General features: G+C 38.8%; 3 protein-coding genes across 4 annotated transcripts in view; 1 reads left to right on the forward strand and 2 right to left on the reverse strand.

The window, feature by feature from the left end:
- Nucleotides 1-361: 361 nt before the first annotated feature.
- Nucleotides 362-3,760, reverse strand: LOC134743394 (uncharacterized). Of its 2 annotated transcripts, XM_063676793.1 has the most exons (3): nucleotides 3,393-3,760; nucleotides 2,292-3,138; nucleotides 362-486 (listed from the first exon to the last, which is right to left on the reverse strand). In XM_063676793.1, the coding sequence occupies exons 1-2, from the start codon at nucleotides 3,508-3,510 to the stop codon at nucleotides 2,297-2,299; spliced, it is 960 nt and encodes a 319-aa protein (XP_063532863.1). In that variant the 5' UTR covers nucleotides 3,511-3,760; the 3' UTR covers nucleotides 362-486; nucleotides 2,292-2,296. The 2 variants fall into 2 exon arrangements, with proteins under 2 accessions (XP_063532863.1, XP_063532857.1); XM_063676787.1 differs by lacking the exon at nucleotides 362-486 and having other exon boundaries at nucleotides 1,266-3,138.
- Nucleotides 3,761-9,113: 5,353 nt separating this feature from the next.
- LOC134747914 (uncharacterized) lies at nucleotides 9,114-17,998 on the forward strand. The gene is made up of 2 exons (XM_063682595.1): nucleotides 9,114-9,218; nucleotides 13,836-17,998. The coding sequence occupies exons 1-2, from the start codon at nucleotides 9,114-9,116 to the stop codon at nucleotides 15,153-15,155; spliced, it is 1,425 nt and encodes a 474-aa protein (XP_063538665.1). The 3' UTR covers nucleotides 15,156-17,998.
- Nucleotides 17,999-19,219: 1,221 nt separating this feature from the next.
- LOC134744301 (uridine phosphorylase 1) overlaps nucleotides 19,220-24,337 on the reverse strand; it is a 30,408-nt gene continuing 25,290 nt past the window's right edge. Inside the window, exon 9 of the mRNA XM_063678077.1 lies at nucleotides 19,220-24,305. Within this exon, the coding sequence (XP_063534147.1) occupies nucleotides 24,197-24,305 (109 nt within the window). The 3' untranslated portion in view covers nucleotides 19,220-24,196. The remainder of the gene's footprint in view (nucleotides 24,306-24,337) is intronic.

Consider the following 24,337-nt stretch of genomic DNA (forward strand, 5'->3'; position numbering starts at 1 on the left):
CAGTAATGTCACTATTTTTTTCGATACTTTTTCCAGGCTTATACTTGTATTGGGATACCAGTGAGAGACACGATTTAAAACGACCTGAGGGTCCCATGTATGGTTATACTTGGGAGCGTTCGGTCTTTGTTTGTACGCACCTTTGAGGAGGCGTTTTACGCAATCGTCCGAACCGACATTGTCTCCCAATAACAAGGATAAGGCTGAACGGTGACTATTTAGTGTGCCGTATGCACAATTTTTGTTAAATTGTTCTGTTAAAAAAGACAATATCGTCGATTTTGGGGGATTTAACATTTCAATAGAATTAACGGTGCAAAATTGCCACCAGAGTTTATATGTAACTTCGTATTGTTGTATTGTTTTGTCGGAGAGTGATGCCAACATCAGTGTTATAGCCTCTGGCGGGGAACCTCTTCGACTGAAGGACTGTTGCAGAGCTTCGCGACCCCCAGGGTAAGCCCCTTGTGTAGGGGATGGCAGTCCCTGTAATGGGAATGCAGCAAGTTTTTATTCGGGTTGAGAAACATTATGTCCGAACTAAGGAGGCTATGCAGTAGGGGAAACCACGGTTGCGATGGCCAATAAGGAAACACTAAGATTCCATTTGCTTGATCGTCTACGATCTTTCTAAGGCATTTTAAAATTAACGAAAAAGGGGGAAAGGCATAAAAATATTTCTCACCCCAGTTAATCGTAAATGCGTCGACCGCTATCGCATCTGGGTCGGGTTTCCATGAAACGAAATTTTGGCATTTGGCATTGGAACGAGAAGCGAATAAATCTATTGTTGGTTTACCAAACCGTTGTACTATAGATTCAAACGCCCTGTCTGACAGTTCCCATTCGGTATCAGGGTTAACTATTTTTCTAGACTCTGGATCCGCAATGTTTTCTTTTGTATTTATATATGATGCGAAGATCAATATATTTCGCTTCTCGCACCATTGCCAAATTGTACGGGACAAATCGTTTAGGTGTGGAAACTGTATGCCCCCCATGCGGTTTATATAACTTATGGCGGTCGTGTTATCAACTCGCAACAAAATTGCACAATTGGTAATATTTTTAGCAAAGCTCTTTAATCCAAGATAAACCGCCAGCAATTCCAAATAATTGATATGAGAATCCCGTTCCGAAGATTTCCACGTGCCGTTAACCTTGTTTTTCCCGCAAACCGCACCCCAACCTGAGTTGGATGCGTCACTGTAAATTTCGAGTTGAAAACTGGGATATCTCATGTAATTATTTGATGTATAAACATTGTTTAACCACCAGTTAAGATCGTCTAATATGGAACTAGAAGGTTTCATTTTTGCATCAAAATTATCGTTATTTTTTAATAACTCGAGATATTTTAGCCTTTCTAAGGTTTTTGTATAAACCCAACCATATTTTATAGCGGGGCAGGCTGACACTAAAACTCCGATGAGTTGTGAAAACTCTCGAATGGTACATTTAGGCAGCCTTAGAAATTTACGAACCAATTGTGCAATTTTATTTCGTTTATCCTTAGGTAAGGCAATGGTCAAATTTTGGGTGTGAAAGTTAAACCCTAAAAATTTACAAGTCTGTTCAGGATGTAAAGAACTCTTACCGTAATTGATAACAAATCCTAAACATTGTAATAGCTTTAAGGTTTCCTTAACATTATTAAGACATTCTTGAAAGGTATCTCCTATGCACAGAATGTCGTCCAAATAAATGACAGATTTGAGACCTCGAGATCTCAAATTAGATACCACTTCTTTCATTATCTTAGTGAATACTCTAGGGGCTACAGATAACCCATATGGCATAGATGTAAATTCATATGTCAAATTATTAAATTGAAATCTCAAGTACTTTCTGTCATTTATATTTATAGGTATAAGTAGATATGCTTCTGTTAAATCTATTGAGGCTAAAAAACCATTTTGAGGAATGAGTTTTGAGGCCGTGCGATAATCCTCCATCTTAAAATGACAGGGAGCAATAAATTTATTGAGACCTTTTAAATTTAGGATAAAACGCTTTCCTCCGTTAGGTTTCGGGGCAAGAAAAACCTTAGATATGTATTGGTTTGTGACTTTAGGGCACTCAGATATGGCTCCTAAATCTAACAGCTTTTGTATAGCTAATTTCATATCAGCTATTTCACTTTGTTCAAGCGTGTTTGATGGAACAAATGTTTGCTTTACGTCCGAATTAAATGGGATTGAGTAGCCATATCTGACCCACTCTAAAACCATGTCGTTCGTTGTTATTTTTAACCAACAGTTATAAAAATGACTTATTCGGCCGGCATGTACCTGCGTTACGGTGCCTGGGCAGGTGTCTTGGTCGCGGGGGTTGTCTTGGCCGGCTGTGGAACATGAAACGTCCGCCTGGTGTAATTCGTCTGCCTGCGAGCACCTCTCCGCCCCCCCCTGTTCGACGCATAACGAGGGGGCGCTGACCAGTTTCCCGAGTACGACGCTCGACTTGTCGACGGCCGTGCCGGCGCAGGTCTCTTTGGGGACGTCTTATCGAGACTAGGTGTAATGAGTTTTATGCGGCTCTGAGTAGATGACGCATGGAGGTCACACAGAATACGGCAGCCGTTGCTGAGGTGTTTCATAGCTTCGATTCCGTTGGCATCGACGCATTTAATTAGAATATCCATGGCCCTGTTGACGGCAGCGATCCCGTGGCCGAGTTGTTGCTGCGTTGCAGCCAGATTTTTGTCTCGGTTCCGGACCATATCGGGTACGGCTGCTGAAATCTCCACGTTTAATTTTGGTGCTTGTAACAATCGACAGTTGTCGGGAACCAAATAGTCTTTTTTGATTTTATCTTTGGTTTCATTCGTCATACCTTTTTTGAGTAACGGTAACCAAAGTTTCGATAAATTATCGTGGATTTTTTCGCCATACTCGGGGGTATCCTCGGTAGATTCCCCGAGAGCCAGCAGCATATCCGGGTCGAGCTCGGGTTGAGCTGACGACATGGGCAAATCTGCCTGATTTTCAGGTACAGGAACCCCGTTATTATGGTCCGGCAACGGAACATCATTATTATGTTTCGGTATTACGGCATTTTCGATGTTTAACTGTGGTTCCTGTATAATAGGATCCTGAGCCGGTATGGAACCACATGGATTTTGTTCCATTACAACATCTAAAACAAAAAAGAAGTGATTATTATATTTTATGAAAAATATTTTCTATTGAGGGTAGGTTGAGAAAATATTTGTGTCGCAGAGTAACGCGCATCTACTGAAGACTGCGCGCATTGTTCTGCTTGTTTACATCGTTGGAGACTCGCGGTCAACCCCGATGGGTATATGATCATAGTTAGAGACTCGCAGTCAATCCCTATGTCGGCTCATTTTAATCACTTCTCAACACCAAATAATAAAACAAACAACTTACCTTCATCGTCTGATGAAGACGAATCGTAAATTATCCGGTATCGTCTTTTATGATCTTCAAGACGTTTAATTTTTTCACGATAATATTTTAACTTGTCTTTAGCTGTGCGCTTCGACATTTCTGTAGGTAATAATGTCGTAGCCGAGGAGCTAAAGGGCGCGTGCGCTCGTCGCCGTGCACGAAAAAAGAATGAGCAACTATGAGGGTGGAACGAACGGGAAGGGTAGGGAAATGAATGAATGAACTAAAAATCAGTTCAATAGTCAATTGACTGTCTCTTAATATAGTGCAAAAGTCGCCTGTAGGTTTAAAGGACTACCTGGTAAATGTAATATCTGAAGAATGAAACGAACGAAATATAATGTTTGTTATCATACTAAATAGTACGGTGACACGTAGTGTTGGTAGAAACTCGAATCTTTTGAGTCTACATTTGAAGAACGACTCGTTTTTACACGTCTCTGCGCATAAAAAACATGTCTTTTAAATAAAATTCATTTACTTCGGACAATACGGAATCCATATATCGTATATCTACAATCTTATATACATTAAAGTTTTAAGTCCCGTGTCGAGTCCTTCATTGTCTTAGACTTCAATCAAATAAATTATTTTATGTTTGTCTTAATGAACCTCATGGAAAATACCTAATATAACCCATTTTCATGCGGAGACAATGCGTTGTAGAATTTTTTTGTACATAATTTCAGTTATTTTTAGATGACTCGAGCCTTTACTAAAGACAGTGTGTCGAGTCTAAGCAGAGCAGTCAAAAGATTTGAGTATTTTTTTGTCGTTTTAATCTTGATTGGTCGACTTCATACCATCTTCACGGTGATCTTGGTGGTTTACGAATATTAGTTGAGTCGGAGCTTCATAGAGGAGTTAGAGGACAGAGAAAATCATATAATTATAGTTTGGTGTACACATTTAAGTTAACTTAATCTTGCTTAGCTTTGCTTTTTTATTATTTCCACAAACATGCATAGTAATCGTTAAATACAGCGAAATAGGCATAACTATATATATGTTATCATTTGCATGAGCCGGATCTAGGGATAATGGTTGATAATGATAACAGAATGCTTCCTACGCCGGCGCTATCAATCCGTGTCAAGGTCCAAAAGGTGTTATTACGTGAGTTGTACATGTAATGAACTAATGACTCATTATCATTACTAACTGTAGCTATAATTGCTATTTGGTAATTTGTGGGTAGCAATACTTAACTCGTTATCAGAACATATAAATCGATTTCATTACCTACTAGTAAAGCAAAATATTGTCAGTTCCGTTATTTTATGCCTGATTTCTTTTATGAAATTCTAAATCGAGCTGGCGGAAATTTACTGACACTAGTTTGACTAGTTTGCTATTTATTGTTTAAATTTATAAATTATACACGTGTACCTGTCCTACCTGTTTACAGTTACCTCGCTATTAGGAGAGTTGAATGAAACAGATCAGATTGATGCAAAAAACAAATGTTTTTAAAAAATAGTTCCGAGTACAATATGGTATTACTGTATTGGGTGGTAAATGATTATGAAATTTGCTATCAGATGATACAGACTTCGTAAATCTAGCTTCTAATATTATACTTATGGTTTTTACAGTCCATAATCGAGTTGGGGAGAGTTATTCGTTGTGACCTTCTGGTTTTCACTGTCACGGCGTGCGCACATGTTTGCTATTATAATCGCTTGCCTCCGCAAGCGACTCAGCTAGCAGCTAGTGCAGGCCACTCGAGTGGCCACTTCTATAGGTATCAAAGGATTGATTCACCCCGCGCCGCATCGCTTCGCTTCGCGTTCGCGTGTTGTTCGCCTACGTAGTACGCTGCGTAAAGCCGCGGACAAGCATTCTGAAGGTGAACTATCACTTCCTCACGAAGTGTGTTTTAGATTGCATACCGACTGGTGACAAACTATATAGGCAAAGGCAATTTATGTCATATTAGTGATATCAAAGAGGATATAATAAGATAGAGGGGTACTGTCATAGTAAATTTTGTAACCACCTTAAATTCACTGCCATCTATCGACATACTTTAAAATTAAAAATGAAGATTTATAAAAATATCGAAAATGTATTTAAATTTGGATAGTAGATTTTATTATTTGCATTAATTATTTTTATATGATTTTGACCCACAATACAATACGACACAATACAATAACAAACGAAACCGTCAACGCCCTCTATACGAGAGTAGGCCAAAACTAGTGGTGCCATCTGATCGAGAATCAAATTTTCGTGATTTTCGAGGCACGTTTTTTCCTTAGACTGTATCCATCTATTACGGAGTTATATCTATCTTTGGTGATATTAACTGCAGTCATTTTTGTCTTGTAGTGTCATTTCGAATTCGAATTTAAAATGTCAGCCAGTCAGTCAGCCAGTCTATGTCAGGTCACTCACCGCGCTTGGTAGGTTTTTTTTTAAGAAAAAAAAATTGTCTGATTTTCCGTCGTTACGCCATTTACTTTTAACAACATTGTATGTAGGCATACCAGTTATTTCTATTTTTTCTAGACACACCCATACACCTGCTTAGCATTATTCCTTACGTTACGTGTTTGGAATGGCAACACGGAACGGACACTACAATTTTATTAACATCATAGGTATAAACACTATTTAGATTTTATTAAACATCATTCTGACACCTTTTATTAAATAACACCTTCTTTTCAGATTTAGATTTATTTATTTATAACATAGACATAGTACCTATATATACAAGTAGATAAACATACATTAATAAAGTTTACACGTCAATGTCTTATATAACACCTTGATTAATGTAGACGTACAAGTAAAAGTTTAATTAGTAAAGGAATAAAATATACATAGTAGCTGGGGAGCCGACGATGCTAAATGTGTAGTTACTCGAGCGTCGTAGAGACCTATTGGAATCGAAAGATTAGATCATGAGAAGAAAAAAATGTTAAATAATTTTTTAATTTTTTTTTCCGGTGGGTTGGTGGAGGGTTAAAAAATCGTTAAGTATGCTGTGGATTTGGTCGTTTTGGTCCAACTTAATGCTATAGTTTTTCTATAACTTAATATCATTAATATGACACTTATATGTACGCATTTCCTTAATCTGATGACCACAAGTTCGACGCCCGATTTTCACATTGTAACCGTCATATTAAAGGAAATGCGTACAAATAATTGTCAGATTTAGTAATAGCACAATTTGGACTAAAATTACCAAATCCACAATCTGCTTAACGATTTGTTGAACCCCCCCACCATCCAACGGCTCAACATAGACGGCTAAAAGTGGTAAAGGTGGACCCTACGGGGTAGCAAGATATCACATATCTTAATCTGACGCGCTCGAGTAACTACAAAACCCCCTCTTGGGCTCCCCAACCATAGTTCCCTATTCGTGCATCAGCCGCATTGGCCGTGTTACGCTGTTATTCACGCCACAAAACGACCAGCATAAGTTTGTTTCCGATTTCTAATTGTTGTTACGAATGTTAGGGTCACTATATACTAGTTTTGCTCCTGGTCGAGATAAAGCTTAGTGAATAGTCACTCACTCTCACACACAGCCTACTTCTAAGGTCGAGTGACGTTACTTCCGCTGTCGGTGGGTGTACTGGACCAAATATTAATGCGCTCTGTCAGTTGAAATGCTAGGTTTTGCTACACATTCCAATTACGGGAGACAGTGTGTTAATAAAAACCGGCCAAGTGCGAGTCGGACTCGCGTTCCAAGGGTTCCGTACATTACACAATTTAAACAATGTATTTTTTATGTAAAATGTCTTTAAAAAACCGGCCAAGTGCGAGTCGGACTCGCGCACGAAGGGTTCCGTAGGTACCATTACGGAAAAAAAACAGCAAAAAAATCACGTTCGTTGTATGGGAGCCCCATTTAAATATTTATATTATTCTGTTTTTAGTATTTGTTGTTATAGCGGCAACAGAAATACATCATCTGTGAAAATTTATCGTTATCCTTGTTATGAATGTTATGATCTAAGTACTTAGGTTATTTTGTGTCCAGCGGGCTAAGCACGGTCGCATTTATATCGCTTGTGACCATGCCTGTCATGTTCTAACAAGTATGTAAGTGCGAAAGTGACAGGCATAGTGACAGGTGATAAAAATGAAACCATGTTGCCACCGCAGCTCGCAAAAAATTGGCTCAAAACATTTTTTGTAACTCGGTCCGGTATCCTCAAAGTCAAAGTCGGGCTATCATGGCCTGATGCGTCGGCACGCAGCCCAAGACAGAATGATATGGCGGCGCACTATGGACGCCCTCTACTCCACCTAGGGGACATAGGACTTTAAGTCAAGTAAGTCAAGGCAATGTTGTTGTTCGATGCAAGCGAAGAATTCAAAGATGAAAAGTGCAATATAAAGATTTGGCAAGGCTTTAGGGTGAGAGATGTAATAAAAAGTTGCTGCCGACAGCCGACCTCTCTCAATTTTATACCTTTCCACCGCAAAGAAAATGAAATGTGTGTTATATAGTTGATTTTTGACACTACGTTGGATAAAGTTGAAGTTTAACGCGTATGTTCAATACCAAAGTGCAATTAATGTCGGCCGTGTTTGTTCCTAATGGTTAAGCAAACAACTGCTGCTGCTTCCATAATTACTGTAACATTTTCCACAGACGGCTAGCTTTGGGGGCTGCGTCTGAGAGCCTATCGCGAACCACGTTCGACGTGTTGCCTCCCTGTCACTCTTACGTACGAATTTACAAATGCGACAGAGAGGAAACACGTCGAACGTGGTTCGCGGTAGGCCCTCTGATCACTAATTGCAAACGTGCGACAATGTGGTTTCACTAAATACAGTAAGGGATTTTCCACCTATTAAAATATCGATCACTAGGCAATTGCCGCGACCGAGATAGATGAAAAAGAGAGTAAATAGGATCCGGCTTAGTTATCATGTATCATTAACCTAAAATTCAACAAATCATCAAGAGCTAGACTATCGTGAATTCGTGACATGGTGATGATAAGAAAAGTGGGCATAGTTAAGATAGCAAAAGGGCATCCTGTCTACCAAATCAAAAAATAATCGTGTGTTCTCCAAGCATTGAATAAAAAAGGCTTCTAATAGGTATAAGTACCACGGGCGTTACCTTACCAGACACAACCTATATTATGCTAAGTACTATATATGAGTCTAAGACAAGGCAATGGTCTAATGACAGCACTTTAAAAACAGGTGCCCATTGCTATTTATTTTACATAGAAATGTAAAATAGACAGTAGATACCGGTAGGCACGTAAATTACAAAATTAGTGCGTGATCTTGCTTCAGTTTCTGCGCGTGCGCCCCACTGATTGTCGCGGCAAGGCCGCGGCGGTCAGTGACGCCAGCGCCGGCGCGGCGCTACCAGACCATTTACTTTAATGTTGACAGTTGACAACTTGACACTAATCAAAGTTATCACACCTAGGTTTTTTAAATACCCTAGTATGTGGTCTCGGCCACTTTTTGAATGAATTCCATTTACAATGTGTCCATGCAGTTTTGCAGCTTGTTTTACCTTTTAATCGCGCTTCATTCCAACCCATTACTTGACCGTGTGAAGTCCACGCAGTGCACAGTATTTCTTCATGATTGGCAAGGATACGCGGTTGCCTCTAGGTTGGAAGGTCAGATGGCAGTCGCTTTCGTAAAAATTCCTGGGGTTAGATGCCAAGCGTACCCCAGGCTCCCATGAGCCGTGGCAAAATGCCGGGACAACGCGTGGAAGAAGAGAAGAGGCGGGAGCAGGGTCCACCACGCATCCGCGCAATGGTAGCAATGCTAGCAGTGATACGCCGATTACCTACGAGCGTGAGTATCGCTCGGAGTCTGCATGGTGTACATGCATACGAGCTACTAAGGATGCTAGCGTAGCGTAGGTGTACCGCTAATCAATGAAGTTCATGTTCAACTTTTACCTACCTATAGGTCACGTCTAGTTACAATTCACCGTAGGTATGTGACTTTAAGAGGGAAGCTCGTACTCGTCCATTCGTATTTCCCATTCTCCATCATTTTTTGACACATAATGAAAAATTAGGTGTATGTTTCTTTTTTTTCAAAATTTTCAATACAATTTTTTTTAAAGCCCTATAAACCTAGAATATATTATGCTGAAGCGATCGACATCAAAATCAAAGTGATTTGTTAAGATAGTTAGTGGAAACCGTTTCCTCCCGAAATGGAAATTGCATGAAAAAAGTGCCAATTGTCAGTAGCTATTCTTCTCTCTTAATAGCGTGTGTGTGTGTGGTATTGTAGAATCGGTTGTAGACGATGTATTAAGAGGTTTTTTTTCCTGAGAGTCAATTCGACAGCAGTCTGATGTCGCCCCGGTTTCTTTTTTCTTACCGCCAGGTCAGGAAGCTCCAGCTCCCTTCGCTTGTATTGCTGGAGCTGTACTGCATATGCATGCGGTGATTACGGTGTGACCTGGCATTAAAGCGCGTTCTTGTCTGCACGGTGTGTTTGCGGCAAGGCCGAGGCGGTCATCGACACGCCGCGCGAGCCGTGGGCGCTACTCCCGAACCGATAACTTGACACTCATGACACTAGACAACACCTACTCGTACTTAATTGTGGTCTTAATAACCTAACAAGTGGGGCTACACCTACACCCGGAAGTATGCAGCATATGCTTTTAACGCACGATAGCTACGAAGATGCAAAAAACGCTTCAATGTATGTGAAAACCATGTTATGTTATGTACCAAGTCCACTACAAACTATATTTACTTTTTTATGTACCATTCATTATTACATACTATTTTTACCCAAGTACATGTAACCAAAGATAGATATAACTCCGTAATAGATGGATACAGTCTAAGGAAAAAACGTGCCTCGAAAATCACGAAAATTTGATTCTCGATCAGATGGCGCCACTAGTTTTGGCCTACTCTCGTATAGAGGGCGTTGACTGTTTCGTTTGTTATTTATAATTTTAACGCATACCAGTGAAAGAACATGGGTCAAAATCATATAAAAATAATTAATGCAAATAAAAAAATCATTTATCCATATTTAAATACATTTTATCGTATTTTTATAAATATTTATTTTTAGGTTTAAAGTGTGTCGACAGATGGCAGTGAATTTACTGGGGTTACAAAATTTACTATGACAGTACCGCTCTAGTATAAGTTACTTTATGATGTAACCTACATCGGTAAATTAAAATCAGTACAGACATAATCAGCACAATAAAATCTGGCATAAATTTTTAAAAGCGTAACATATGCCTAATAAGTCGGTGAAATAGTATCATTTGAGTCGTACCGGTTAAGGTTTTACTTCTTCTCAGTCGGATACTCTTGTCAGAGCAGACGTGGTCATTGAGGTCGTTGTACGGCTTTTTTCGTTGTTTCCCGCCATGCTTCTATATTTAATGCATTCCGCACGCACATATTTAAAGGTGACCCGGTGAGAGCTTTGACTTGGTCGGTCCATCACATTGAGGGCCGCAATCTGGGTCTTGTGCCATCCACTCTGCCCTGGACAACAACGGCGTTGCGCGTAACGTGACCGAAGTATCTAAGGATACGAGAGTGAATGATTGCCGAATGCCGTAGAATGGATATATTAGTGCGACGCTGAGTCCACGATATCCACAGCATCCTTCTCCGGCACCACATTTCCAAAGCATCAATGCGTTTCCGTTCACTGTTTCTACTGTCCATGTTTCAGCACCGTAAAGCAACACTGGGAAAACGAGAGATCTTCTCCAAGGTTTTCCTGCTGAAACTTGACTCATCCCATATTACACTCGAAAGTCGACAACCTTTCAGTCAATCAATCATTAAATCCTTGTATCTAATATGTTTGGCAACTTTTTTAATTTCCTAATCGGCTAGTCAATGCTGTTTCTACTCATATCTATTCGTACATTATTCAATACATAACTGTGATCTAGTCTGATTAAATAAATACCTAAGTGATTATTACTCGTCATAACAAAAAATAGTTAGGTACCTATAACCGTTTAAATAAATGCCTACTTAACATAATCATGCGTGATTTAAAGATAAAATGGATAACGTCTGTGGGACAGACGGAATTTATCCGTCGCATACCATCGCACTCTGTGCATACCAAGGATAAATTCCCTTCGAAAAAACGAAATTTAAATTCAGCATAATATTTTGAATAATCATTAGGTATAGGTAATCAAGCACAAATGCCTACACGCAATCGTAAAAAGCGAATATAGACAGTTAAATTGATTGTACAGTTGTTAATACAAATGTAGCAACTTATAAGCAATTTGACAGCAAATCAACACGGCCATAGACTAATAATACTAGACTGCCAATCCGCGCATTTATCACCGCTATTTAACACTAGTTGCAAAGACCTATGTAATGTAACTCCGTATAAGATTATGGAAAAAACGTGTCTCTGAAATCAAGAAAGATTGATTCTCGGATAGATGGCGCTACACCTTTGGCCTATTCTCGGCTAGATGGCGTTGACGGTTTCACTTGTTATTTAACAATTTGAACACATCACTATCAGTTAAAGGACATGGGTCAAAATCATATAAAAATAATAAATACAAATAAAGAAGTCGTTTATCGACATACATGTAAGCTGTGGTTACCTATAATTGGACAAACATCTAACCTCAATGTTATGTAAGCTACAGATAATTTTTTCATGATATATTATACATATATGTGTGTTTCAGTTTTATTTTAATTTAATTTTGTATTCTAATTTAATGTTGGTTCATTGCTTTATTTTTCCTCTCTTCGTTATGCGAATTAAGTTTTGTCCCTTAAATTGTGTAATATAGTGTGAATTTAATTTATTTGTAGTTCTCACTCTTTAAATATGCCTTTCATGTTGAGCATGCATGCCTTGGATAGCATTCCCAACCAAAACCTATACCTACCGAAAATAATATTTCGTGTAATAAATGTGACGTTTTCAAGTAAAAGGTTGTTATTCGTATAAAGATACTAGCAAATTTCGTCCTTATGGTAAGCGACACCGTGGTACCTTTTGCTTGTTATCTGTTTTGTACCTATGCCTAATAAATAAAATAAAAATTAAATATATTATCTTTGCTAGTTGTCACGAGTGTCTTGACAAGCGAAAAGTGTATTGCTCAACAATTTACAACTAATATTACAAGTAGAAGGAGTTGAAAATAGAGTTCCGGTTATAATATTTGAGCATTAGACTTTTCGTTTGTCGCGTTCTTCGATCGACATCTAGATACCGACTACGAAAGCAGCGTTTTGGTTACGCGCATGTCAAGGGGATTGGCGGTCTAGTATTATTAGTCTATGACACGGCTTAACAGCGTTAACACCCCAGTGCGCTTACGTCAGCATTTTACATATAAATCCACTTTCAGTTGCCGGCCAGCATACTTGGCAGGTCAGGCCGCGGTAACTTTTTTCTGAGTAGATAATTGTAAAACACGCATCCGCTTCGTGCGCGCAGATGATTGTTGTAATTATAGCTATTGATCTTAGTTTTTCTTACCTGAAACGGGCGGTATGAAAAGTAGTTAATATACACTATGGTACAATTACTTAGACATACCTTAAAACACATTAAAACCACCCAACATCAAATACTACAGCTTTGGTCCACAAGGACCACAAGTTCCACACGTAAATTAAGTATCAAAAATAAATGTTACTTTTAGTTTCATCTGAGTAGGATTCCTTAGAACTTGAAATTATGAGTTGCTGTAGTACTAAATAGGGTACGGTCTAACTGGGTAGTGCGGCTGGCGGCGTGACCACGAATCTTCATTAACGATCATTTACCGCTTTATAATGCGGGGTCCGAGGAAAGTACTCTATGACCTAAATGTCTGTCGTCAGCTCTACTAATTATTATAACAGATATACTCGTAATGGTTTATTTATGATATTTTAACTGTTTTTGCAAATTACTAGTTAGGTAAACGTAATAATGTTTAATATCATAAAATGAGTGTGTAGCCCAGCAACTAATTATTTGATAGTTATGAGGCTACGCTACTTAAATACAACTTAAAAAAATATAACACGTTAGATAAATGTCGCCAAGAATTTAACAAGCACTTTTATTAAGTACACGTTACTATATTTTTCCACTTATGCCTAACTAATGCCAAAAGCTTGTTATAGCCGCTTGTCAAACAAATCAAACAATGTTGAAGTAATTATTACTTTTTTTATAAGTATTCATGGCCACTCGGTTTTAAAAGACACGCGTGCAACTTAGTGAGTTTGCAAAATCTTCCATTGTTTAGTAAAACGTAAAATGGTTCAAGATCTGAAATATCTAGTTTAGTGTTCATTAATACGAGTACCTACACTCATGTAGTTAGGTAATTATTGGTGGTGGTTGGATTGAATCATTCATGACAAATTCATAATTATTATTATTGACGAGGCAATATTATATTGCTTTGTCTTAACTAACCAGGCACACCGGCACACCTATTACATAAATATATTCATACATATTCTGTTTTCATTACAGATTCCGTTGGTGATTGTGACTTCGCGACCAGTGCAATACCACAATGGAGAGGGAAAAGTTGATTTCAATGCGCCCAGCGAACACGCCGACCAGAGCAAAGACGACGAAGTGATATACGTGAGCATTACGTCCTCGGTCGCAGTCGGTAGAGGCAAGGGCAAGCAGAGAGAAATCCTAGAACAAGAGGAAGATCTGATCGCTCACGAGACTGCTTCTGTAACTCCCGCCATAGCGACCATCGAACCAACCACTCTCAGCAACGAAAGTCTCGAAGACCCCGCACAATCCTTAGCAGGCGCCAACATAGAGTTCATCAAACAACTTCATTCGAAAAAAGAAGCTCGAGGAACCCATCATCTAGAAGTCCACCCATTTCAGTTGCAGATCCAACATCACATAACGAATGACACCAACGAACCCTCGAGTGCCGAAGTAAAACAAATCACCGATGACATTCAGGAAGACATATCAAATATACCATTAGGTAGATCAGTAGCGCTCTCGCCGCCCTCGCAAAATTATATTCAAGGCCTGTCACTCGGTGAAAGGGGGCAGGGTCCGAGAATGACAACTGTCAATTTTAATATACAGCACGACACACCCAAAACGATTAATTATAACGAGCACAAACCGGCTCCAGCGTTTCCGGAGCAGCCTATATACAGCGAACAGCCGAAGATATACAGCCAGCCAGCGCAAATTTACAGTGAACCCGCCAAGTTTTACAGCGAACCGGCAAAAGTGTACAGTGAGCCTGCGAAAGTTTACAGCGAGCCAGCCAAAGTGTATAGCGAACCGGCGAAGATATACAGTGAACCCGCTAAATTCTACAGTCCCCACGCGTCGCTGAATCTGCCGCCGCAAGAAGCGCCGGTTCCTACTCCGTGGCAAGAGACACAAACACCTTCATCCGCAGTAGTAGATACCACGGCAAGCACGACGACTTTACAACCGGAGCATGGGCCGGAAAAGAACTACGAAGTCGATGAGAAAGACAGCGTATTGACGGATGGTCAAAGCCATGGGGTCCAAGAATCTGGTCAGGAGTGCAAAGACGACAGCTGTAAGGTGGGGTACGTGGTGGAGGGGCGGCAGTACCGCAAGTACCGCGTGGAGGAGCGCACGGCGGACGGGTTCATCGTGGGCGAGTACGGCGTGGTGCGCAACGAGGACGGCGCGCTGCGCGGCGTGCGCTACACCGCCGATGGCGACGCCAGCCCACGTCTCATCTACGACGCACTCATGAAGTTCCTGCAGCTCTAATTACACATTACCTACAACACTAATTAGTCAACTTACAAAGATCTACAGAGTACCACTGTTAACAGGGGCGTATTTACCCTAGGGCCAAGGGGGCCATGGCCCGGGGCGGCAGGCTCCGGGGGGCGGCGCAGGCCGCCGCTGCCTTTCAGTTGCTTTCAGTTTTGGGTGCCTCAGTGGCGCCCCAATTTTTTTTGTGGTGTTACTGGTACTAGACATGTTTTACTTGTCTTATTCGTTGTCAACTTCCAGTAGACATTACAATTTTTACAGTACGTTTGCGCCCCTTTACCTTCTACCTTCTTTACCCACGTCGGATTGTCGTGGAGTTCTCATGATGTCGCCCTATGACGTCGCTCTTCACATCGCCTTAAGGCCGCGGGCTCCAGTTAATGCTTTTTAGCGCTGCATGCTTGACGGCATAAACGCCGTGAGCGTCGTATAGGCGCCGGCCATTGCGTCAGCAGCCGCTATATTGTGTACGACGTCCGTACCTCTGTGGCGCACAGCGTCCAGACGCTGTTGCCGACGTCAACCGGAAACCGAACACTATATTAATATAAGCTTAGAAAATGTAAAATTGAAAAATACTTAGTTCGTTGAGTCGTTATCACAGTGAACTCACATTGGTCTTAAGCGCCGTATAAAAGCTTTTGGCGCTTAAGGATTCCCCACTTATTTCGACGCGGAATCGGCAAAATCCGATAGCAAAAAGCTTTATGCCTGCGCAATAAGAGCGAAAAAGTCCATTCGGCTCGGCTCGCATCGGCCGGCGCCTGCTTTTTCGCTCCTATTGCGCGGACATAAAGCTTTCTCCTATCGGCTTTTGCTCAATGCGCGTCGATATATCTGGGGAGACCCTAAGTCCTTTATGCCTATTCACGCATTTTGAAAAGTTTCCTAAAACTGGATCGACAAATTTTTTTATTTTATCATAGAATCTGGTCACATAATTTCACGAGAATCGGTTAAGATTTACGACCTGTATATATAGAGGAAAACACCTGGACATACGACAGCAAAATGCCCGAGTTAAAACGGAGACCTTCGCTGACGCTTCGGCCATAATAAGAATGGCGGACTAAAAGGTCAGGTTGCGAGTTGCGAGCCCTGAAAAGCTTAAAAGTGGCGCCTTCCAGAAGACCCGAAGCATTCCAGCATTTCCAGCAAGTTGCGCCTTCGCTTTAATTTGAGCGAACGCCAAAGGTCGAGTAGCAGGAGAGCCGAGATCACATTACTTCCAAGCTCCAAGCCAAAGAGGATATAATAAGATAGAGCGGTACTGTCATAGTAAAATTTGTAAGCACTGACAATTCACTGCCATCTATCGACATAATTTAAAACTAAAAATGAAGATTTATAAAAATACGATAAAATTTATTTAAATATGGATAAATGATTTTTTTATTTGCATTAATTATTTTTATATGATTTTGACCCATGTTCTTTAACGGATATGCGTTAAAATTATAAAATAATAACAAACATAACCATCAACGCCCTCTATACCAGAGTAGGCCAAAGCTAGTGGCGCCATTTGATCGAGAATCAAATTTTCGTGATTTTCGAGGCACGTTTTTTCCTTAGACTGTATCCATCTATTGCGGAGTTATATCTATTTTTGCTCCAAGCCAAATTTTAACGCATATCAGTGAAAGAACATGGGTCAAAATCATAAAAATAAATAATGCAAATAAATAAAATCATTTATCCATATTTAAATACATTTTATCGTATTTTTATAAATATTTATTTCTAGTTTTAAAGTGTGTCGACAGATGGCAGTGAATTTACTGGGGTTACAAAATTTACTATGACAGTACCGCTCTAGTATAAGTTACTCTATGCTCCAAGCTAATTCCAAACTCTCCCCTCCTCCAGCTCGGTCTTCGGCCTTGCATAGCTCGGCCTTTGGTGTCACGTGTCACTTTAACTTGGTCATTGTTCCAATCCCAACATTGATTTTTTCCCACATCGACGCTTTGCACGGAAGAACGCCGCAATTGGACGATCCGGGACTTTAGCACTATGCAGAGCTCGTCTACTTGGACACAGGTTTTTGTCCCAGCTCAGTTCCACTGAAGCTCGCCCTTTAAGTCTCTTGGGCACGCAGAAAAGATTAATCATATTCGTAGCCTTCAGCCTCCCTTAGACATGACCAGTGTTTTAAGCTCTTTCTTCTGCAGTTAGGCCTTCAGCCTCACAGGGCAGCACACCGCAATCGGACGCTCCAGGCCTCCATCCTTATGCAGAGCTCGGCCGTTGGCCTCGCTCACAATTGGCTATAGGTTCGATTCCAAGCTCTGCAGAAAGGCACTAAGAAAAAATTATGCTTTTGTGTTTACTTCATGGGTGCTTCATGGGTCCTGGGGGCGGCAGGGACCCAATGGCCCGGGGCGCCAAATTTTTAAATACGCCTCTGACTGTTAAGGCTTGAAGGATATACTGCTGACTTAAACAATAAAGTAGCAAATAAAGTTTAAAGGTTATAAAGTCAATGCTGCCATATTTGGGTAAATCTCACATCAATTGGTTATAGAAGACATAGGCACGTGTAGGCTTAAGTACATCGGTTAAAATTAGCCCTATTTATTTCTTTTCATACTGCCAAAGAAACTGATAGAGCTAGATTTCACAATTTTGTCAAACGATTGAAAAGTCAATGTGATCAGTAAGTAGTGATAACAATGACTGCGGAATAAACCGTTTTTGCTCAAACACCACGCTTCAACTGATACTGAATAAATTATTAAGACTAACCTTCATTTATGAATTTTCTACTTGTTGTTTTGTATCTACACTCAATGATACTTTATAGACTTCGATGTTCTAGTGACGGAAAAATAGTTTCATACTTCTTATAAAAACCAGTTTTGTTTTTTTTAAATGGAATGTACCTACATTATATTGCATAACTAATAGGCCGTATGAGGATAACTACTCTATATCGTCCACATTCAGGGGATTGCAGCTGTTTTATCAGTAAACATGTAACGTATATATATATTTATTTCACATTAGGCAGTTAGATTAAATACTGGCATTTGTAAACCAATATAAGTATAGCTAGTTTAATAACGTTTACAGTACATCTGGTGCTACATTACGACACCAGGTGCTATAATAAGCACATTACGTTACTACATCGAAAATTTAAAGGACCATATGTACTGTAAAACATTGTACGATACACGTGCGAATAGGTAATTCGTAACTCGCCACCCATTGCGAATTTCCCATTTTTCGCACTTGTATCGTAAATAATTATTATAGATTTGATTTAAAAATTGCACAAACATTCGCTCTCATAACCTTGTAGTTGTGAACCCAGACAAGTTACGTGAGCATACGTGAGTAATAGTAATTGTGCCATTTTTTAAATATATAGTTAAGTAAATAATAAATAGATAAGGTTTCACATATTTATAGCTTTTAATGTAACTTATTAGTAAAATCATTAACATTCAGTCGACAATGATTAAATGTTTTTCATGAAACTTAATTTCTTAATTCTCTGCCTTAGACTAAGATAGCCGTAAGTAGGTACCTATGCTAGAAATTGTGATCTGATCAAGGGGGCGATCAAACTTAATGTATCTACCTTTCTTTATCCTTCCTTAAACACACTGGTAAAATAAGTAGGTAGTTTAAGTACAGTCAAATGAAACCAATAAATAAATATGAAAGAAAAAGTTAGTCTTCTTTTTCCCATAGTGTCTATTAGGTAGGTGGAAGTGTAGGGTTAGGGCCGGCGTAGCTTTATTTGACGTTCATAAAGGGGCCCTCTGACTATCAGTCCGCCGGACGATATCGGCCTGTCAGTTAGAACAAAAATTTGACAGTTCCGAACAACTGACAGGCCGATATCGTCCGGCGGACTGATAGCCAGTGGGCCCCTTAAGCGCATTGTACATGCCTACTTGAATAATAAAGATTTATTTTTATTAGAGTCGGACTAAGCTAACTCTGCAATCTCTGCATGGCATTTGCAATGACAAAGTGTGGCACCTTATATATAATAAAAACTGCAAACGGTTTGTTATAGGAATGAAATAATAACGTAGACATAGGGAGTCAAAATTAAATTTATTAATACGATAAATAATCATAGGTAGGTAAGTTATTCTAGTAAAATTAATTTATTTTTAGGTATGGTAGTATTAATCACAAGCTTACAAAAATGAGCTTAAAAATTTTGATTGAATACTATTTAGCTGGTCAAATCTGCTAATAGATAGACAATGATCATTGTACAGTCAAGCTCATGATGATAATGAAATGCACATTTAGATAGGTACTTATTCTTTTTTTTTTTCAAGAATACCTAAAAGATAAATTTACATTTATGGACTCGCCTGTACCAAGATTTAATATCCAGGTTCAAAAATAAAATAAAAAACGAATCGAGTATGACATGAGGTCTTTACTAATTAAGAAGAGGTTTTGAAACTTTCCTGAAGAGCTAACACAATAATTTAGGTATGTACTTTCTAATTTTCGAAAGAGACAAAAAAGGTCAATTATGTCCAGTTGTATTAGTCTTTCAAGGTTCAATTCCTCTAATAAATAACAAATAATAATTAGATATAGTTGGCCAAACAAATCTTGTCAGTAGAAAAAGGAGGCAAATTTAAAAAAATTAGGCAATTAGGTTATCGTCGCATAGGAAATTTGAATTTCGCGCCTTTTTCTGCTGACAAGATTTGCTTTACCAACTATAAACGCATTTATAGTTGACACTATTACGTAGTTTTTTCATGCAAAAATTAGAAAAGTAAAGTAGCTTCAACATACACTAATTTAAATGAGAAATAATATTCCCCAATGGGATCCATTAAAACCCTTAAACGGCTCAGGGGTCCGATATCACGGACATAGCCTTATTATTATTATTACTAAATTGTTTGTATACCGCGGTCTTCAGCTCCGCCGGCACCTTAGGTCCAGAAGCCTTATCCTAAATAGATTATTCTCAGTAGTTATCACCGGACACATTTTAGGACACATTTCTAAAACGCTAAAAGTCTAGCATCGTTTTGTTTTTTTTAAATGTCTATTTGTCGAGTAATTTGTGTCGGTGTGGAGTTACGTCGTCGTGTATAGGCATGTCCACACACATAGATAACCAAGCGCTATGGCGTTAAACTAGATGCAAGTTAGATGAATGCGCTGTTATATTGATACTTCACTCTTTCACACATACACTGATACCTGATACTGACATGTAGGGTTTTCTGAGTCCAAATTAAGCCAGTGCTCCATAGTTCAGTAGGCGCATGTGGATGTAACTACTGGTAACAACCTCCTAAATAACCAATTCAACAACAAATCATCTACGCGTTTAACTTCATAAACCGATTAACGTTAACACCGAATATAGCATTGCATTTACTCTAACAGTTTACAAACAATGAGCTTAAGTACATGTCATTTTGAGCTATTATAATTAAAGTTTTTAGTTGCGAAGCGGTGTTTGACTACCTACAATAGTTATAATTTCTCAAAACGCAAACATTTAGGTAGCATAGTTTGTTACTTATCATGGCGCTTATGGTGAGTTGAAGATATCGTAAAACAAAATCAACATTGGAGTTAAAAAACCTTTACAGTACATATGGTGCTACTTTCTCGCACTAGTGCGTAAAGAGCACTTTTCGTGCATATGTAGAAAGTTTAAAGGGCCATATGTACTGTAAAACGTTGTACGATTACACGTGCGAATAGGTAATTCGCAACTCGTGTCGATTTAAAACACTCCCTGCGGTCGTGTTTTAATTTATCGCCACTCGTTTCGAATTTCCTCTTTTCCGCACTTGTATCGTAAATAACTAAGACGATACACTTACGCAGTTTTATTTCGTTTATACAAAGCTACTTAACAACTCTCCCTACGCTACGCGTACAGTGATTAACTATACATCCTAGTAACTGTAATAAATATTGGTGCAATTTTCGAGTTACTTTCTCCGAAGCATATTATTCTTATAGCCTAGTTACATTTCGATTATTTTATACTATAACAATTACTGATAACACTCTCAATTCGATGAATATTAAAATTTTCATTAAAACACAATCGGGTTGATATAAATAAAAAATATTCACTCTAATCTACCGATGTATTTGAAACAATCATAGTCTGCCAACATTTTGTGCATGATTGCATGTAACAATTTATTTAATTGGAAGCGCATAAAATCTGTATTGAACTTTTGAATAACGTTTATCTACTATACAACGTAGCCGGCCATACACATATACGCCGATTTAATGCTAGTTTACGGGACTCTGGTAAATTTAACTATTATATCGGAACAAACTCAATGTTCGTTGTAAAACTGTATAATAATACACCCAGCCCGTGAGAAATCTGTCATGTGAGTCAAACTAAAACGGCAGCGGCCATTTCTATTTACGGGCTTTCTTCGTCCTGAGAAGTTTTCACATTTCTTCTTTTCTAGCCTCGTGAACACACTATACAATTTTGTTATTAGTAAAGTATCCTGGGTTGAAATTATATATTTTGTTCAAAACATTAAAAAAACAAAAGGAATACTACTTTGTTTCTTTTGTGAAAATTTTAAATTACATTGATACGATGTGTATGTGTACATTATAATGCACACTGGGCATAACGAAATATTCTCACTAGAAATACTTAGTTAATATCAATAGACTAACGTACTATTAAAAATAAAATGCAGAGGTAACACAACATACACTGGGAATAAAAAATATGCACGCAAACTTGCCAAAAGATAATCATTTGTAGTCCAACACACACACATGTACATAGGTAGGTAACTAGATAAAAAAACAAGGGAATTTTAAGCTTTTAAAAATAAGCAAATTGTATACCACAATAAATCAAAAAATGTAATGCAGTTGATATGTCGATACTACTTCGATTTTACCTGATTTGGTTATCAATTAACCACTTTCACGTAATACTTTAGAAAATCTAAGTCACTTGAGTCCAAATGTAAACAATATAAAAGTCATTGAATAAATGACGATATGTGTTTCTTAAGATCTTTGTAAATAAAAAAGTATTTAAAAAATAATTTTGGTGTCGAAAGTCATTGAACACTTTTGTACTTTCTCGCAATAGGTACCTTATGGTCTGAAATAAATGTCACATACGAAGGAATAAATGACCAAAGCCTCCAGTGTCCAGAGCTGGAATCGAACCAGCGTACCCCGTTTACCAGACAGGTGCCTGAACCGCTCGGCTATCCGGTCACGATGGCATGGGTCGAAATTTCCAAGTATATGACAATTCCTGAAGGCTTGTGGCGCCCCCTGGCCATCTCTAAGGTAGAACAGTATGGTTCGACCTTCTAACTGAATCAACCCGGGTGATTACGGGCTAGCGAGAATTTAATAATTTCATATAAATATAAGAAAAATCTCTAAAAATAAAATGTTAGCTATCAATATAAAAGTAATACGCGAGGTTTAAATATAACATATACGTAGATACAAGATAAAGTTATAAATAAAATTATAAACAGTAAGAATATATACATACTCGTATTAATAATTTGGCAGTAGTAACATTGATTGCTGTATCCGTTGCCTACACAATACGTGGATAATATAAAGTAGCTAGTACAACACCATAGCACATACATACATAATTACATTACTAGGTACACAAACTAATTTACCGCGATTACTTAGTTATAAACAATTACACTTTTCATATTACTAATACAAGCGAAAGATAAATTATTCAATTAAATCTCAATAAATAAAATGTTCAATTCTTCTTTAAGTATTAGGTACGTAATACTTAAATGGCCGATTTTGGTACATATGTAGTTAGGTACTTAACTAAAGAAGATGGCAGTGACAGACATATTATTTAAAGACAAAGACAATCGACACATTATTTATTTATTTTATTATTTATATGTTTATATATTATATGTGCGATTCGAGGCCGAAGCGAAAATTCTATCATCCTCCAACTTTCGCAAAGTTTTGTCACTTTCAGGCCTGAACTTTAGGATATTGCATAAGAATACAGGAATATATAGATATACCTAATATATAGACATGTCCATTTTTCATAAAACTATATTTAATAAACGAACCAGGAAACTAGATGAAATTTCATAGTTCACAATCGTCTATCTGTAGCAACAGGAATGTAAAAACTGGTTAAGGACCGCGAAGGGCCTCCTTCTATGCTTCTAATTTAGCCCGATATTTCAAAGCACACATCTTTGAATACAACAAAAAAAAAATTAGACCAAAAAGGAATAGACAACCCCACTTGCACCAACCCACTAACCCGGGGTTAACTGGTTAAACCTGGAGTTACCATGATTACCAGTACAATTTGACACTGGGTTAACGGGTTAACCCCGGTTTAGTGGGATGGTGCAAGTGGCCCTTAAAGAGATAGATAGATATATAAGAGAATTAAAACAGTATTTCCGTATAGTCAAATAGTCAGTGAAGCTTAGTGCCTTAAATATTGGCGCAAATGTCACGGTTGGCACCATACATGCTACATTATCATAATATATAATGCAAGATGCCGCTAGCCTCCCAGATATGTCAGACGGCCACAGAAAACTGAACTACTCAGAGCAACAGTATTAAACATTCATTCTGAAAGTTTACACATATCCATCCGTAAGAACAAAAGTGCGCGGCTTCTCCGCTCTCTCGCGTATCGCGTATCGCAGTTGCATCCAGAATTCGATAAAATACACTGAAGTTTACGGGCATATTTTATGAGATTACCGCGTTATGCTACAATCTTGTACTTAGTTTTGAAACATTATATTGCCTTAATAATAAAAAAATCTAAACGCTGTCAGTTTGCTTCATCTAACTCTGGATAAAGTGTAGGTACTAAAGTTCTTTGCGGCTTATCGGTTAGTTTAGTCTCCTGTGCCGTAAATGTAACTTTACACATAGCAACGGGCCGATGACTGCCTTAGTTACGAGTATCTTAACGCTATCGACCGAGTTACTTGCCCTAGCTGGCGGCTGACTGAGGAGACTGAGGAGTTACTCGCCCTGGCATCTTAGTCGTAGGTCTCCGACTCTTGCTGCACGAGCTTGAACCGGCGCGGGCTCTTGACGGCCACCGAGCCGTGCCCGTCCAGTGAGAGGCGCCCCTTCATCTGCAGATACCTGCGGGGAAAATATTTTTAGGTCTATTAGAC

This window comes from Cydia strobilella, chromosome 1, assembly GCF_947568885.1.
Source record: "Cydia strobilella chromosome 1, ilCydStro3.1, whole genome shotgun sequence".
Lineage (NCBI taxonomy): Eukaryota > Metazoa > Arthropoda > Insecta > Lepidoptera > Tortricidae > Cydia > Cydia strobilella.

Coding starts and splice junctions, on each gene's coding strand:
- LOC134743394 (XM_063676793.1), bottom strand. CDS start 3,510: ATGTCGAAGCGCACAGCTAAAGACAAGTTAAAATATTATCGTGAAAAA. Junction 3,139..3,392: donor GTCTTCATCAGACGATGAAG/GTAAGTTGTTTG, acceptor TTTTTGTTTTAG/ATGTTGTAATGGAACAAAAT.
- LOC134747914 (XM_063682595.1), top strand. CDS start 9,114: ATGCCGGGACAACGCGTGGAAGAAGAGAAGAGGCGGGAGCAGGGTCCA. Junction 9,219..13,835: donor TACGCCGATTACCTACGAGC/GTGAGTATCGCT, acceptor TTAACTAACCAG/GCACACCGGCACACCTATTA.